The 14,992-nt window shown below is 41.2% G+C and overlaps 1 protein-coding gene across 2 annotated transcripts in view; it reads right to left on the minus strand.

Annotated features, from left to right (window-relative positions):
* Positions 1 to 2,307: 2,307 nt before the first annotated feature.
* The window catches only part of Dnal1 (dynein axonemal light chain 1), a 59,365-nt gene continuing 46,680 nt past the window's right edge, over positions 2,308 to 14,992 (minus strand). For both annotated transcript variants that reach the window (XM_045154250.1, XM_045154251.1), the window contains exons 6-8: positions 13,379 to 13,505; positions 11,553 to 11,693; positions 2,308 to 4,393 (exon numbers count right to left, since the gene is read on the minus strand). In XM_045154250.1, coding sequence (XP_045010185.1) covers positions 4,353 to 4,393; positions 11,553 to 11,693; positions 13,379 to 13,505 — 309 coding nt within the window. In that variant the 3' untranslated portion in view covers positions 2,308 to 4,352. The remainder of the gene's footprint in view (positions 4,394 to 11,552; positions 11,694 to 13,378; positions 13,506 to 14,992) is intronic.

Raw genomic sequence — 14,992 nt, forward strand, 5'->3', positions numbered from 1 at the left:
ACTAAAACTAATGATTATAACCCCAAGACAATTTTTTTATAAAATAACAATTTATTACTATTTTAAAACAAGTCTCACAAAATAACATTCAGAAACTCAATATTTGTAAATAATTTAACACGATAAGCTTAGCCATAAAGTCATGCTACAAAAGCCCTGTGTATAAAAGGTATTACCACTTAATAGATGTTAAAATGTTCTACATAATGGAATTTGTTCTTGAAGCAAAAGATTCTGGAATGATGCCTGTGAAGTAGCTGTGTTTATGCAGATTCTCCAAAGCTCTAATTCACCAGCTGTCCTCTTTAACAGTACCTCACAGGCAGGTGCCCCACTGATCCACGCAGCAAGGAGCAGCCCACCCACACAATGCAGCCACCACTTAATGTAGCAGCCATCAAAAAATTTAAGTGTAGACACAGAAAACTTAGAGTATCTATTCTGAGCAGGAGAGCTACTTCACACAGCCGCAGAGGGAGGACCTTCGACTACAGACATAGAAGATCCAAGTAGGAAAGTCAGGAAATCTGAACTGATAATTTAAGACAACTGCTTCTGAGGGCTTGGAGTGAGCAAGGGAGAGGTGTGATTCTTGAACATCTATGTACAGGTTGGGTATTTATACATCTGCCATTTGCAAGGACTTCCCAACAATGCTTATACTTTTAAAGTGCAACTACTGAAAAACAGTTTATTCTTCCCAACCCCCTGTTAGATTTGTTAGCTCATAATTTGGTTGGCTGGTTCCCCTTATAAACTGCCCAATAATGGACATTAATGAGAATCCAATTATGATTTCTTCATATCTCAAGTGAACCAATTTGTCTTAGGTCAGAAGAAGGTAAGTCTAGTTTCTCCTTTCAGTTTTCTTCCTTTGCAATTACTGGTCAGTAAGAAGGCAAGAATAAAGATACAGATACATAGTTCTAAAAAAATTAGTGATTTTTTTAAAGTGTAACTCTTAAGTTTTTTAAAGCTGTTAACAGTTTTATGAAAAGAAAATATGTCACAGTTGAGTAAACATAAGGGAACATGGTCAGGTTAGCGGTCAGAAGCACCGACCCTGCTACACCGAACCGTGCTCCATTATATACAGACACAAAGAAAATGCATGGATGAGTTTGTGGTAAGGGATAACTTTCAGGTTAGCAGTTCTCCTGTGACTAGTACTTAAATATGGAAGGCCTCTGTGAAATGGTGATCTCCTGCAGTTGAGAGACACAAACTCCTCATGATGGATGTTTAGACACTTCCCCCACATTTTTTAGGTGACTGATTAAATAATACCTTTCTGTGCTGCCTCCTACTTTTCCACTGATCCTTAAGAAAACCCCAGATAAAAGAGTCCAACTCTGTTTTTACTGACTCTGAGGATAACTCAATAGGAAAAGAGTCATTTCTGATTCCTCCTAGTCTGCTTTCAGACCACTGGCCAAAGTGTCAAAGAAGCACCTATGCAAGTGGGAATTTCCACTCGGAAGCCACATGCACATGCCTTCTACACCTCTGCACATGGGATGGGTCCAGTTATTGACCAGTTAGCAGTTGGTACACTTCTGATCACTGTCAAACTCAATGTCTACCCTAGCTAACTTTCATACATGAAAACTGCACACTATTTTCTATATGTAATGACTGCCAATTGGTACAGTATGAGACAATGAATAATGATGCATTTGCTAAAGTATGCTCAAAATATTGAACTTTAGAGACAAAGCAAAATATATCATAAAGTTGGATTCTGTTAGAGTAAGAGAGAGAGGTAGGTTAATAATTACTTACCTAAGCAAAGATATTAAAGTTGAGATACTGGTGATGAACCTTCCAGCCCTGAGCTTCTTACAGTATGAAACTGAGTATTACAAAAAGGGATATACCACTGATCTCTATCCATGGTGATGAAATATGTCACTTTCATACAGAAATTCTAGTGGTACATAGCTGTGAAGTGAAAATAAACAGACTGTATAGAAGGAATGTGGAACAAAAAGCAATGGTTCTTAACCAGGGGAGAATCTGTTCCCTGGAGACAGATGACAAGGTCTGTAAACATCTTTTATCATCATAACTAGAGAGGAGGAGTTAATGGCATCTAAATAGAGGCCAAGGGTGCTGCTAAATGTCCTACAATACACAGGACAGCCCCCAGCATGAGTTATCCAGTATTAAATGTAAATAGTGCTAACATGGAGACCCCCTGGCTTAATGGGACAAACTCGTATAAGCAGAGAACACAAAAACCTTTTAAAGCCTGGTTAGGTGTAACAGCCATTAGGCTAGAATTAGGGAGCATACAAAAAGATAGAATTCTGATTAAATCGCAACAAAATTTACTATGAAACAATAGTGGACTGCTTCTAGAGCTTAACCATCATGTACAAGAACAGGAGTTGTTTAAGTGACTCACTAACATAGGCCAGATCTCTCCTCTTACAAACAGAAACAAAAGGTGCCTCATTAACTAAATTTTTAGCAGTAAAAGATGGCTCAAGGAACAATCAGATAGAATATCCATATGCTCATATACCCAGACTACATTTTCTAATTGCATACGGATTCTGGCCTTAAGTCCAGGAAAAAGGATGTATAAAAGACATTCAAATATTTGTGGAATGGAACTGAGAATGATTTTTGTGTGCAATGGACACAAAATTCCAAATTACAGAATTCATAAAAACCAAACACTATGTCATTTCACAAATAAATTCAATATAAAGCCATCAATTTTTTATTATATTCACTTCCAGAGTAATTTTTAGGAAGTATAGCTATACATAGTAATAAGGCTTTAAGTTTGCCTGTGGACATGGTGCAAACCATCAGTAAAAAAATGTTCCTTCTCAGCATATGCCTCTTACACATCTCCAAGAATGAAGGCTCACTGCAGAGATTAGGGATGTGGATGGATGTGCCTGAAAAACAAGAGCTCAAAATGATGTTTACAAGGTGGCAGACTACATGTTCTTGTTGGAATTTAGATTTGATTGTCAAAGCAGTGGTCCCTTTTGATCGGAGTGACTTTTAGAGAAACCTTAATTCCTACTTAAATCTCAAATCGAAGACTAGTTACATGATTCTCCTCTCCTTCACTGTGATTTTATACAAGTAATTTACATGTAGATGGGGAAATGAGAATCAGAAGTCTCTGGCTGAGAGACGTGAGGCACAATTTGGCAAGGGCTACTGACTTCTGCAAAATCCATCAGTGATTCAGTCACAGCCCACTAGGGACTTCATCTGGTACTGACGATGTCTTGCATTTTCAGAAAATATTTTCATATATGATAAATTCTAATCTCTGCATCTAACTATTGCTTCATAATTTTGAAATTAACCCACCACAGTACTCATATAGGAGACAATCCCCTATGTACTGCCATTTACCTGGGGTCCTACCCTGAAACACTTCTCTCCTCCCCGTACGCCACTTACGTGATACATTTTAAGAACTGTTTAACTTAGATCCTCTCAAAAATATATTTTGAAATACTAAGTTACATTTATTTCAAACCAAATTCAGTCTTGAAATCGGTCCCCTCGTAACTGTGATCCTGAAGATCAACAGGCCTAATCATAAGCACACATTTTGACTTATCTCATGTGTTGATATTTAGGCCAGAACTGCTAACTACTGCTTTAAACATATAAGGAACTATAAGCCAAAAACTGCTTTCGGCCAGGTCCACTTGGGTAACAAGGCCACATGACTGTCAAAGGAGTGATCATGCCAGTCGTCGTCACTGACTGGAACAAAGTGACTACACGTAGGACAAATGGCCATTCACGTGAGCATGGCCTACATTCCAGTTCACAGCACACACAGTTTTGGAAAGAGCAAGCCAACGAGCGAGGAGGCCTCCAAGCGCCTCATTCCTCCTCGTTCCACCTGCGTGAGTGAGGAGACTCAGCCGTTCGGCTACAGCGCTGCTGCTGTGCTCTAAGAAGACTCTTGTCACCACACTGCCTGATGGCCCACAGTGTGACGCATCTGCACGGCCCTGCAGATCTGGAAGTACATCTTTTTAATGCCTGGCACTAAACGAACTAAAAAGGGACCATTTGTCCCTATGCTGTGAAAATGACTGGTCTGTACATGCAGTAATGGGGCCATGTGGCACATAATGAAGACTCACACAAAAATGGAAAATTACACTTTCCCAAAGTGCAACTGGACTAAAGTTACTGGTTTGGGGGAGAAACCGGATAGGTTTTAAAAAGATGGAATTGACAGATATGTTTTATCTTAAGAACCTTCTTGCCTTCACAGAGTCTTTAAAATACACAATTATACAAAACATAACTATTGTTCTCATGACATTTAAATAAATTAGCACAAAGTGGAAAATACAGGTTTAACTGTCTTCTTCTTCCTCCTCTTTAATTACTGGAGTACCTAAAATGAAAAAAAATATATTTTGAATCATTTTCAACAGATTGTGAAAATTCTTTTTTGCTGTTGCTGTTGTTTGACTGTACTTTGTTTCGCTTTTCAAGGTAGTCTCACTGTATTCCAGGATGATTTGGAACTCACCTAGGCTGGCCTTGAATTCATGGCAATCCTCCTACTCTGCTTTCCTGCTGCTGTGATTAAAGGCATGTGCCACCACACCAACTTGCTGCTATTGTTCGAGGCAAGGTTTCCTTCTATAGCTCAGGCTGGCCTCAAACTCAAAGTGCATTCCTCCTATCTTAACCTCTTGAACACTGGGATTACAAGCACGGCTCACCAAGCTTAGCTCACATACCCGAGAAGCTCTGAGATGCTGTGAAATGTGCCATAATGAAAATAATCTCATAGAGATACCCTATAAAGTAGTTGGGCATGGCAGCACATGCCTTTAATCTCAGCACTCACAGAGGTAGGTGGATTGCTGTGAGTTTGAGGACACCCTGAGGCTACACAGTGAATTAATTCCTGGTTAGCCTGGGCTTGAGTGAGATCCTACCTCAAAAACAAACAAAAAAAAAAAAAGTTGGGCATGGTGGTGCACACCTTTAGTCCCAGCACTCCAGAGGTAGAAGCAGGAGATTGCCATGAGTTCAAGGCCACTCTGAGGATAGGGAGTGAATCCTAGGTCAGCCTGGGCTAGAGTGAGACTCTTACCTCGAAAAACAAAACAAAAAAACTGAAAACAACAAGAAAAATGAAGCTAGAGAGATAGGGCTGGCAAATTAGCAGTTGTGGCTCTCTCTATTCTAACCTATCCTGTTGGTTTAGAATGGAGCAAGATGGTTCCGTTACAGATGTTTCAACTGGCCCAAGGTCAGTATTTGCTCCAAGTGGCCACAATGTGACCTGGTCTTTTCAGGGCTTAGATTAAGGGTTATGTTCCATTCTTAAGGGAAAGTTCACTTCTTTGTACAACTCTGAAGAAAGTAAAGACAAGAATGGTCTCTAGAGCCAACCAAAGGTGAACATGGAAAGGCTGATATCCAACATATCCAAGATGCTAATGTATTTTCCCTCTTGTGTATGTGCTGGTATTTTAGACCAAGACCTTGTACATGCTAAACACATACCCTACAACCAACCTCTTTTTCTTTATGTATTTTTTTTTGAGGCAGAGTCACATTTTACCCCAGGCTGACCCATAATTCACTCTGTAGTCCAGGCTGGCCTCCAACTCACAGCAATCCTCCTACTTTTGCCTTCCTAGTGCTGGAATTAAAGGCATGGCCCACCAAGCCTGGCCTCTTTTTCTTTTTGAATTGTAAAATATTCATTCATACAAATGCTGTCACAAAAACTAGTAACTATATACTTACCACCCATTTCAGGAAATAGAACATAACTACTATCTTTAAAGCTTGTTTGTTTCTTCCTGATTATTCCTGAACCTCCCCACAACAAGTCATCTACCATCTTTGTCATTCTGCCCCTCGGTAGGTGCCCAATGGGGAAGAAAAAAGAACATCAGCATGGCTCCACTGATCTAAAAAGCTACAGAAAATACAAACTAATCTGAAGGGATGGAAAAACAGGTCAGTGTTTAAGATTGTGGTGAACAGGAACAAGGGATTACAAGGAGATACAAACCTTTGTGGGTCATGCTAAGTATGTTTATTATCTTAACAATTATGATGGTTTCACATGTCAAAACTTATTAAATTCTACACTTTAATAATATGATGTCAAGTATACCTCAATCAAATTGGTTTTTGGTATATTAAAGAACTAGTTAAGGGCCATGTGGGGTAAGCACTAATTTCCAACTGAAGTAGAGAGGTGTTGCAGTGAGTTTCACATTGTTGGCAGAAAACACCCAACCAAGAGCAGCTTGTGGGAGGAAAGGGTTTACTTTGGCTTGCAGACTTGAGGGGAAGCTCCATGATGGCAGGGAAAAACAAGTGCATACGCAGAGGTTGAATATCACCTCCTGGCCAACATCAGGTAGACAATAGCAGCAGGAGATGTGCCGATCGCTGTCAAGGGGAAGCTGGCTAAAACACACATAAACCCACCTCCAACAATCCATCACCTTCAGGAGGCTCCAATTCCCAATTCCCACCAGCTGGGGACCTAGCATCCACAGCATGTAAGTTTATGAGGGATGTCTGAATCAAGCCAACACAGAAGACATTTTAGAATCACCTGAAAAATTTTTCTTTGTTTTTTTGAGGTAGGGTCTCATTCTAGCCCAGGCTGACCTGGAATTTACTATGTATTCTCAGGGTGGCCTTGAGCTCATAGCAATCCTCCTACATCTGCCTTTCGAGTGCTGGGATTAAAGGCATGTGCCACCACACCCAGCTCTGAAAAAGTTTTCAAACTAAACACATCTTCACTCTCCCTAGAGATTCTGAACTGCCTTTTAACAAGGATGAAACCCACCTAAGAACAGCTGTTATAGTAAGCTGGGTTGGATAAAAGTTTTGAGTATACAGCTTTAGACAATTGAGGCATGGGAGGGATGAAATGTACAGAACAGGAGTGAAAGAATGGAACAGAGAAGCAAGGGTGAGGAGAAGAGAAGGGTTGAGGGACAAGAGGCCTCAGCCACAGATGCCTAGGTTCTGTGTTTTAGACACTCTCAGTGTAAGTGAGGTGATGAGGACAAGGAGAACATGCCTTTGATATGTGTTATGATGGGGACGGTCATCTTCAGTACCAGCACTGTCAGTCAGGCATTTACTTACTCCATTCCAGTCAGCTCACACATAACTGTGTTAGGGCAGAAGGGAAAGTGGAAACATGCTGAGACTTACTAGCATTTCTCTTTGAGAAAATATTGTTAGTGGGAAGATACAGAATGATGTGAAGGAAGAAGGGCATGGTGATTCTTTCCAGACTAGAATGATAATTCTAGAAATGCCCAGAAGAGTGTCTAGGGGTTCTGAGGTAGTGGACATCCTTGCCTTGCTTTCTGATAGTACCACTGGAAGGAGACAAGACCCACAAGGAATGATGTCTAAGGAGATAACCCTATAGTCACCAAAGATCTCATTCTTAAAGCAGCTTCACAATTAATGTACAGCACGGAGGTGAAAGGGAGCAGACAGGGTAAGTCCTAAAGGGGCTTAAAACTGGGGACAGTAAATATCTCAGTGTAACACTTTGGGACAATTAAATCTATAGCCAGAGGACTTGGCCTCATCATTTGACCCTAGAATGATGGCATAATCCCAGGAAGGCTTTAAGAATGACAGGTTCAGGCTGGAAAGATGGGTTAGTGATTAAGGCACTTGCATGCAAAGCCAAAGGACTTAAGTTCAATTCCCCAGGACCCATGTAAGACAGATTTACAAGGTGGCACATGAGTCTGGATTTCATTTGCAGCACCTAGAGACCCTGGCATGCCCACTCTCTCTCTATCTGCCTCTCTCTCTTAAATAAATAAATATAAAAACATTTTTAAAAGAATGACAGACTAAATTTATTGACAGCCCAGCTGATCTAAATTGTAAAGTAGTATTCAAAGTCAAAACAAAATTAATCTACATTGAAACATTTTTCATATATTTCCATTTCTGGATTAATTAAGTCTTTTAAACTGATTACAATGATACTATTTTTGAATACTCTGTGCTAAATACAATGTTGAACAGATTATTTCATTTATTCTCATAACTATGAGATTATACTAAAATTATTAATATTATCATATTGTATTTTACTTATTTATTTATCTGAGAGAAAGAAGTGGGGGAGAGAGAGAGAATGGGCACCATGGCCTCTAGCTGCTGCAAACAAATTCCAGACACATGTGCCACCTTGTGCATCTGGCTTACATGGGTCCTAGGAAATTAAACCTGGGCCCTTAACTGCTAAGCCATCTCTCCAGTCCTCATCTTGTATTTATACTATAAATGAACAAGGTTTGATGAAATTAATTAGCACAGTGTCACAGAAGCTACAAGAAGGGAGCTAGGTGAGGTGGTTTGATTGTATGACCCCATAGACTCAGATATTTTATTTTTTATTTTTAAAGTATATTTTATTTATTTATTTGCAAGAAAGACACAGATAGATAGAGAGAGAATGGGCATGCCAGGGCCTCCAGCCACTGCAAACGAACTCCAGATGAATGTGTCCCCTTGTGCATCTGGCTTACATTGGTCCTGGAGAATTGAACCAGGATCCTTTGGCTTTGCAGGCAAATGCCTTAACCACTAAGCCATCTCTCCAGCCCCTGACTCAGATATTTTTATTAACACTGACCCTGCAACTACAGTCTCCAGCAGGCAGAGTCCTGTTGGGGAAGTAGGTATGGCCCACTAGGTGTGTAAAGAGCCAGTTCTGGCTGTTCTTGGTGCTGGCAGTTTTGTTTTTTGTTTTTTTTTAAATAAATTTTATTTGAGAGTGACAGAGACAGAGAGAAAGACAGATAGAGGGAGAGAGAGAGAATGGGCGCGCCAGGGCTTCCAGCCTCTGCAAACGAACTCCAGACGCGTGCGCCCCCTTGTGCATCTGGCTAACGTGGGACCTGGGGAACCGAGCCTCGAACCGGGGTCCTTAGGCTTCACAGGCGAGCGCTTAACCGCTAAGCCATCTCTCCAGCCTGGTGCTGGCAGTTTTGTGATGCTGGCTGTTGGTCTCTCTGCTTGGACCTATGGAAGTGAGTCAGCTTCTTTGTCACTGATGGTTTCCCATGGAATTTGTAAGCCTGAAATAAAGCCTTTACTCCAATAAGATGCTTCTGGTTGTGTGTTTGTCCCAGCAATAAGATGCTAACTGCAACACTCAGGGACTGGGGAGATGGTTCAGTGGAAAAAGAGCTTGCCACACAAGTATGAGAACCAGAGTTCAAATCCCCAGCACCCATATAAATGCCAGCACCCATATAAAGGCCCCCATGCCTGCCTGTAATCCCAGAGCACTGGATGAGGTAATCTCCAGGGCAAGACTAGTTGAATCAGTGAGCTCTGGGTTCAAATGAGAGATGCTGTCTTAGTAAATAAAGTAGAGTGATCAAGGAAGATCTACTGGATAACAACCTCTGGCCTCCACACACAGATGTACACATATGCCCCTATACATATACATATACAAACACACTCCTGAACTCTACACACACATACACATGGCAAAAAAAAAAAAAAAAAAAAGGAGGTGGGGCTCTCACCCAGTCAGTCAAGGATATCTACTGATATTACCATGGACCTTAGGAAATGGGAAACTAAAATCAGTGAAAGTAAGAGAGAATACTACAATTTTGATTCAACTATAAAAAAGAAACTATCGTTTATGTCTAAATAGTCCAAAAAAATAATACTTTTGCAACTTGAAAATAAGATACCTTTCTAGTAATAAATTATATAAATGATCCCCAAGGGTGCTGGAGAGATGCCTCAGCAGTTAAGGTGCTTGGCTGCAATACCTAATGACCAGAGTTCAATTCCCCAGTACCCATATAAAGCCAGATGCACAAAGTTACTCATGCATCTGGAGTTTGTGGTGGCTAGAAGCCCAGGCATGTCCATTTTCTGTCTCTCTCCTCTCTGTCTCTCTTTTGGCAAATAAAAAAAAAAATTTGTTGAGGTAGGGTCTTGCCCCAGCTCAAGCTGATCTGGAGTTCATTATGTAGTCTCAGGCTAGCTTTGAACTCACATTGATCCTCCTACTTCAGTCTTCCAAGTGCTGGGCTTAAAGGTATGCACCACTATGCCCAGCCATAAATAAATATTTTAAAAGAAATAATTCCTAGCCGGGCGTGGTGGCGCACGCCTTTAATCCCAGCACTCGGGAGGCAGAGGTAGGAGGATTGCTGTGAGTTCGAGGCCACCCTGAGACTCCATAGTGAATTCCAGGTCAGCCTGGGATACAGTGAGACCCTACTTCAGAAAACCAAAAAAAAAAAAAAAAAAAAAAAAAAGAAATAATTCCTGAAAGTATAGTCTTAAGCCTGGATTTCTTTCTTTTTGGATTTTCAAGGTAGGGTCTCATTCTAGCACAGGCTGACCAGGAATTCACTGTTTAGTCTTCAGACTGGCTTTGAACTCATAGTGATCCTCCTACCTCTGCTTCCCAAGTGATTAAAGGCATGCGCAACCATGCCCAGGGTGTACAAGCATTCATTCTTCCTTTCTTTTTCCTTCCTTCTTTCTTCCTTTTTCGAGGCAGGGTCTTGCTCTAGCCCAGGCTGACCTGGTATTCACTATGTACTCGCAGGGTGGCCTCGAACTCACGGTGATCTTCCTACCTCTGCCTCTCAAATGCTGGGATTAAAAGCATGTGCCACCACACCTGGCTCTTTTTATTTATTTGGTTGGTTGGTTGTTTTTTTTTTTTTTTTTTTTTTTTGAGAGTGACAGACACAGAGAGAAAGACAGATAGAGGGAGAGAGAGAATGGGCGCGCCAGGGCTTCCAACCTCTGCAAACGAACTCCAGACGCGTGCACCCCCTTGTGCATCTGGCTAACGTGGGACCTGGGGAACCGAGCCTCAAACCGGGGTCCTTAGGCTTCATAGGCAAGCGCTTAACCGCTAGGCCATCTCTCCAGCCCTTTTTTTTTTTTTTTTTTTTTTTTTTTTTTTTGAGGTAGGGTCTCACTCTCTAGTCCAGGCTGACCTGGAATTCACTACATAGTCTCAGGATACCCTTGAACTCATGGTGATCCTCCTACCTCTGCCTGCTGGGATTAAAGGTGTGTACAACCACACCTAGCTCTTCTTCTTCTTCTTTTTTTAAATATTTATTTGAGAGAGAAAGAATGGGCAACCAGGGCTTCCTGCCACAGCAAACAAACTCCAGATTCATGCTACTTTATGCATGTGGCTTTACTTGGGACTGAGGAATAAAACCCAGATGCAAGGTTTTTAAGCTTTGAAAGCAAGTTCCTTTAATGGCTAAGCCATCTCTTCAACCCCAAGCCTAGTCTTTTTTGCAAGTTTTAGTCTAAGGATGATCTTTAGTACCAATATAAATATCCTACGAGTGTTTCATCTCTACTTGACCTAAAACCTGGACCATCAAACTGCATATAGACCTATAGAAATGACCTTAAAGATGATGGACAATTCATCATTTTCTTCATTTTATTCCCTGACATAATCCTATGCCAACATTTCAACTTGCATGGCTAGAAAACATGCAAGCCAACCATTCACTCACCATCCAGCTTTTTTAGTTTCGGAACTCTCTTGGTGGCCTCTTCAATCCAGTTGCCCTCAACAGAATGCTTTTCTTCCAAGGGATTGCCTACAAACACCAGGTCTTCCAGGCATGGCAGTTCTGCCAGCTTCACAAATTCAGCTGCAAGTACAAAGGATGCTTTCCATGTGAATGAAACCGTAAGCTGAATTTCAAATAATGAACTCACATCTTGTGACTATTTGGGGTAATTGAAGACTCTGAAGAAGGTTAAGGGAAATTTTACCACATGAAATCATTCTCTGAGAACATTATAATAGGGCAGGGAAAAGGAAGTCCTATCCTCATATCTTTAATGCTAGCTAACAGAAGAGGAAGTAAGAGTCAGACTTGAAAAGAACAACAAATCACTCTCTAGTGATAGGCCTTCTCCATGTGGTGCTATCTTAGTAGAGGCTAAGCCAAACTGCTTTTGTCTCTACATACATATCCCCTCACCTCTGATTTTTTTTTTTTTTCAAGGTAGGGTCTCACTCTAGCCCAGGCTAACTTAGAATTAACTATGTAGTCTCAGGGTGGCCTCAAACTCACGGCAATCCTCTTACCTCTGCCTCCTAAATGTTGGGATTAAAGGCGTGCGCCACTATGCCTGGCTTACCTCTAAATTCTTAAAGCAATTCATCCAAACCTTTACTATAGAACTTATCACATACTTTTCAAAATATTGGCTTATGAAAAAAAATGCCCTACTAATTTGTGGGCTCCTTGAAGATAGGGATATGGTCCTATTCAATGTGTATGTCAAGAGTCGGGTATAGTTCATGAGATATATCAGGGCTTCAATACATGCTAAATGAATAATGTATAGTAAAATATAAAGTGATGCAGGTATTAAATCAGTCATCTGCCCAATTACATTTAAGTGTATTCGTTTAGCCTTCAGACAGTATTTTTATTATTACCAATTGGACCAATATGATTATATTCACTCTAAGTATTTAAATATATACTTCAGGCTGGAGAGATGGCTTAGCAGTTAAGGCATTTGCTTGTGAAGCCTAAGGACTCAGGTTCAATTTCTCAGTACCCATGTAAGCCAGATGCACATGGTAGCACATGCATCTGGAGTTCCTTTGCAGTGGCTGGAGGCCCTGGTGTGCCCATACTCTCTCTCTTTCAATAATAAATAAAACAAATAAATCAAAATAATAATAAATAAATCCTCCATGCATATAAAATTTGAGAGTTTTTCCAGGTGTGGTGACATGTGCCTTTAATCCCAGCACTTGGGAAGCAGAGGTAGGAGGATCACTGTGAGTTCAAGGCCAGCCTGAAACTACACAGTGAATCCCAGGTCAGCCTGGGCTAGAGCGAGACCCCACCTTGAAGAACAAAAACAAAAATCAAAAACACAAGTGGGCCAGAGAGATGACTTAGCGGTTAGGTCAGTTGCTGACAATGCCAAAGGACCCAGGTTTGATTTCCCAGTACCTATGTAAAGCCAGATGCACAAAGTGGCTCATGCACCTGGAGTTCATTTGCAGTGGCTACAGCCCTGGTGAACCCATTCTCTCACTCTTTATCTGCCTCCCCACCAGTAACTAACTAAATAAAAATATTGAGAACTCTTATAGCTATCTTAGTATTTAGAAATAAAAGTTTCTATTTTGTATCCTTTTCCCTAATTGGGTATTTTCTTTTCTCTCTATTTTTGTTTTGTTCAATATGTAACCCAGGCTGGCTTTGAACCCACAATCCTCCTGCCCTCAGCCTCCTGAATGCTGGGATTGCCAGTGTAACTGATATTTTCTGAGGGATAAATCTAGCAAGAGTCACTTTCAGCTTACCCCAATCTTTCACCAGGTTATTAGACATGTAGAGAATCCTCAATTTCTTCATTACATGGATCCCTTTCAACTTCTCAATAAAATTGTAGGAGATCCACAGTTCTTCTAATGTGTCTCCTACAGCTTCCTGAAAAAGAAAACAATCTGATTTACAGGCTTATTTGTGATATTTTCTGTCTGTTCCTTCCTTACAAACATCTAGACTGGCTTTCAAGGAGATCTGAGATCTGCCTAACTACTTTCTGGATAGATAACCATTGTGTAGAAGTTCTTTTTTCGACAGGAAATGAAACAGAACATTCTCTTCTCCTCGTTGAATTGAACTCTATTCTGTGATTGCTTTCACTGAATGAAAAGTCACCCAACGTTCTTTAGGAAGAATAGTTACTGGAATCAAGAGGAAAAAATAGTGACACTATTCCTTCTTTTTTTTTTTTTTTTGTTTTGTTTTGTTTTTGGTTTTTCGAGGTAGGGTCTCACTCTGGTCCAGGCTGACCTGGAATTAACTCTGTCATCTCAGGGAGGCCTTGAACTCATGGCAATCCTACCTCTGCCTCCCGAGTGCTGGGATTAAAGGTGTGCGCCACCACGCCCGGCTTTGTTTTGTTTTTCAAGGTAGGGTCTCACTCTAGCCCACGGTGACCTGGAGTTCACTATGGGGTCTCAGGGTGGCCTCACAGTCATGGTGATCCTCCCACCTCTGTCTACTGAGCACAGACACTACCTGGAACTCACTCTGTAGTCCAGGCTGGCTTCAAACACATGATAGTCCTCCTCCCTCAGCCTTCCAACTACTGGGGTTGAAGGCGTGTGCCACCACACCAGGATTGATGTCTGTCTGCCTGCCTGCCTAACTATTTATTTATTTGAGAAAGATAAAGAGCATATAGTATACCAGGGCCTCTTGCCACTGCAAATGAACTCCAGATGCATGTGTCATGTTGTGTATCAGGCTTTACATGAGTACAGGAGAATCACCTAGGCTAGAGAGAGATTTTGCCTTGTAAAAGGAAAAAACAACAACAACAGAGGAATGGGCAAGCAAGTGACGGAGCAGGACACTGACATTCTGCTCTGGTCACTGCAGCAAGTGGACCCTGCCACAGATGAGTACATGGGTGCTGCAAGTACACACGAACACGCACACGCCACACACACAAAGGACAGTGAAAGTAGACAAGGCAAGTTATTGATTTTCATTGTAGCTTTTTCTTTTTTCTTTCTTTCTTTGTATTTTGGTTTTTCAAGGTAGAGTGTTGCTCTAGCCCAGGCTGACCTGGAATTCACTACCTAGTCTCAGGCTGGCATAGAACCCACAGTGATCCTCCTACCTCTGCTTCCCAGGTGCTGGTGTTGGGATTAAAGGCGTGCAGCCACTAAGCTTGGCTATGACAGCTTTTGCAAAGATCTCATTGATATTGAGGTTTAGAGCTAGCTCTAAAATTCAGGGTTTTCTCAACACTTATTAGAGAAAATATTTAAGTATAAAAAAGTTGAAAGCAGGGTGTTGGTGGCACAAGCCTTTAACCCCAGCACTTGGGAGGCAGAGATAGGAGGATTGCTGTGAGTTCAAGGCCAGCCTGAGACTATAGAATGAATTTCAGGTCAGCCTGG

Source organism: Jaculus jaculus, chromosome 7 (genome assembly GCF_020740685.1).
Source record: "Jaculus jaculus isolate mJacJac1 chromosome 7, mJacJac1.mat.Y.cur, whole genome shotgun sequence".
NCBI classification, from domain to species: domain Eukaryota; kingdom Metazoa; phylum Chordata; class Mammalia; order Rodentia; family Dipodidae; genus Jaculus; species Jaculus jaculus.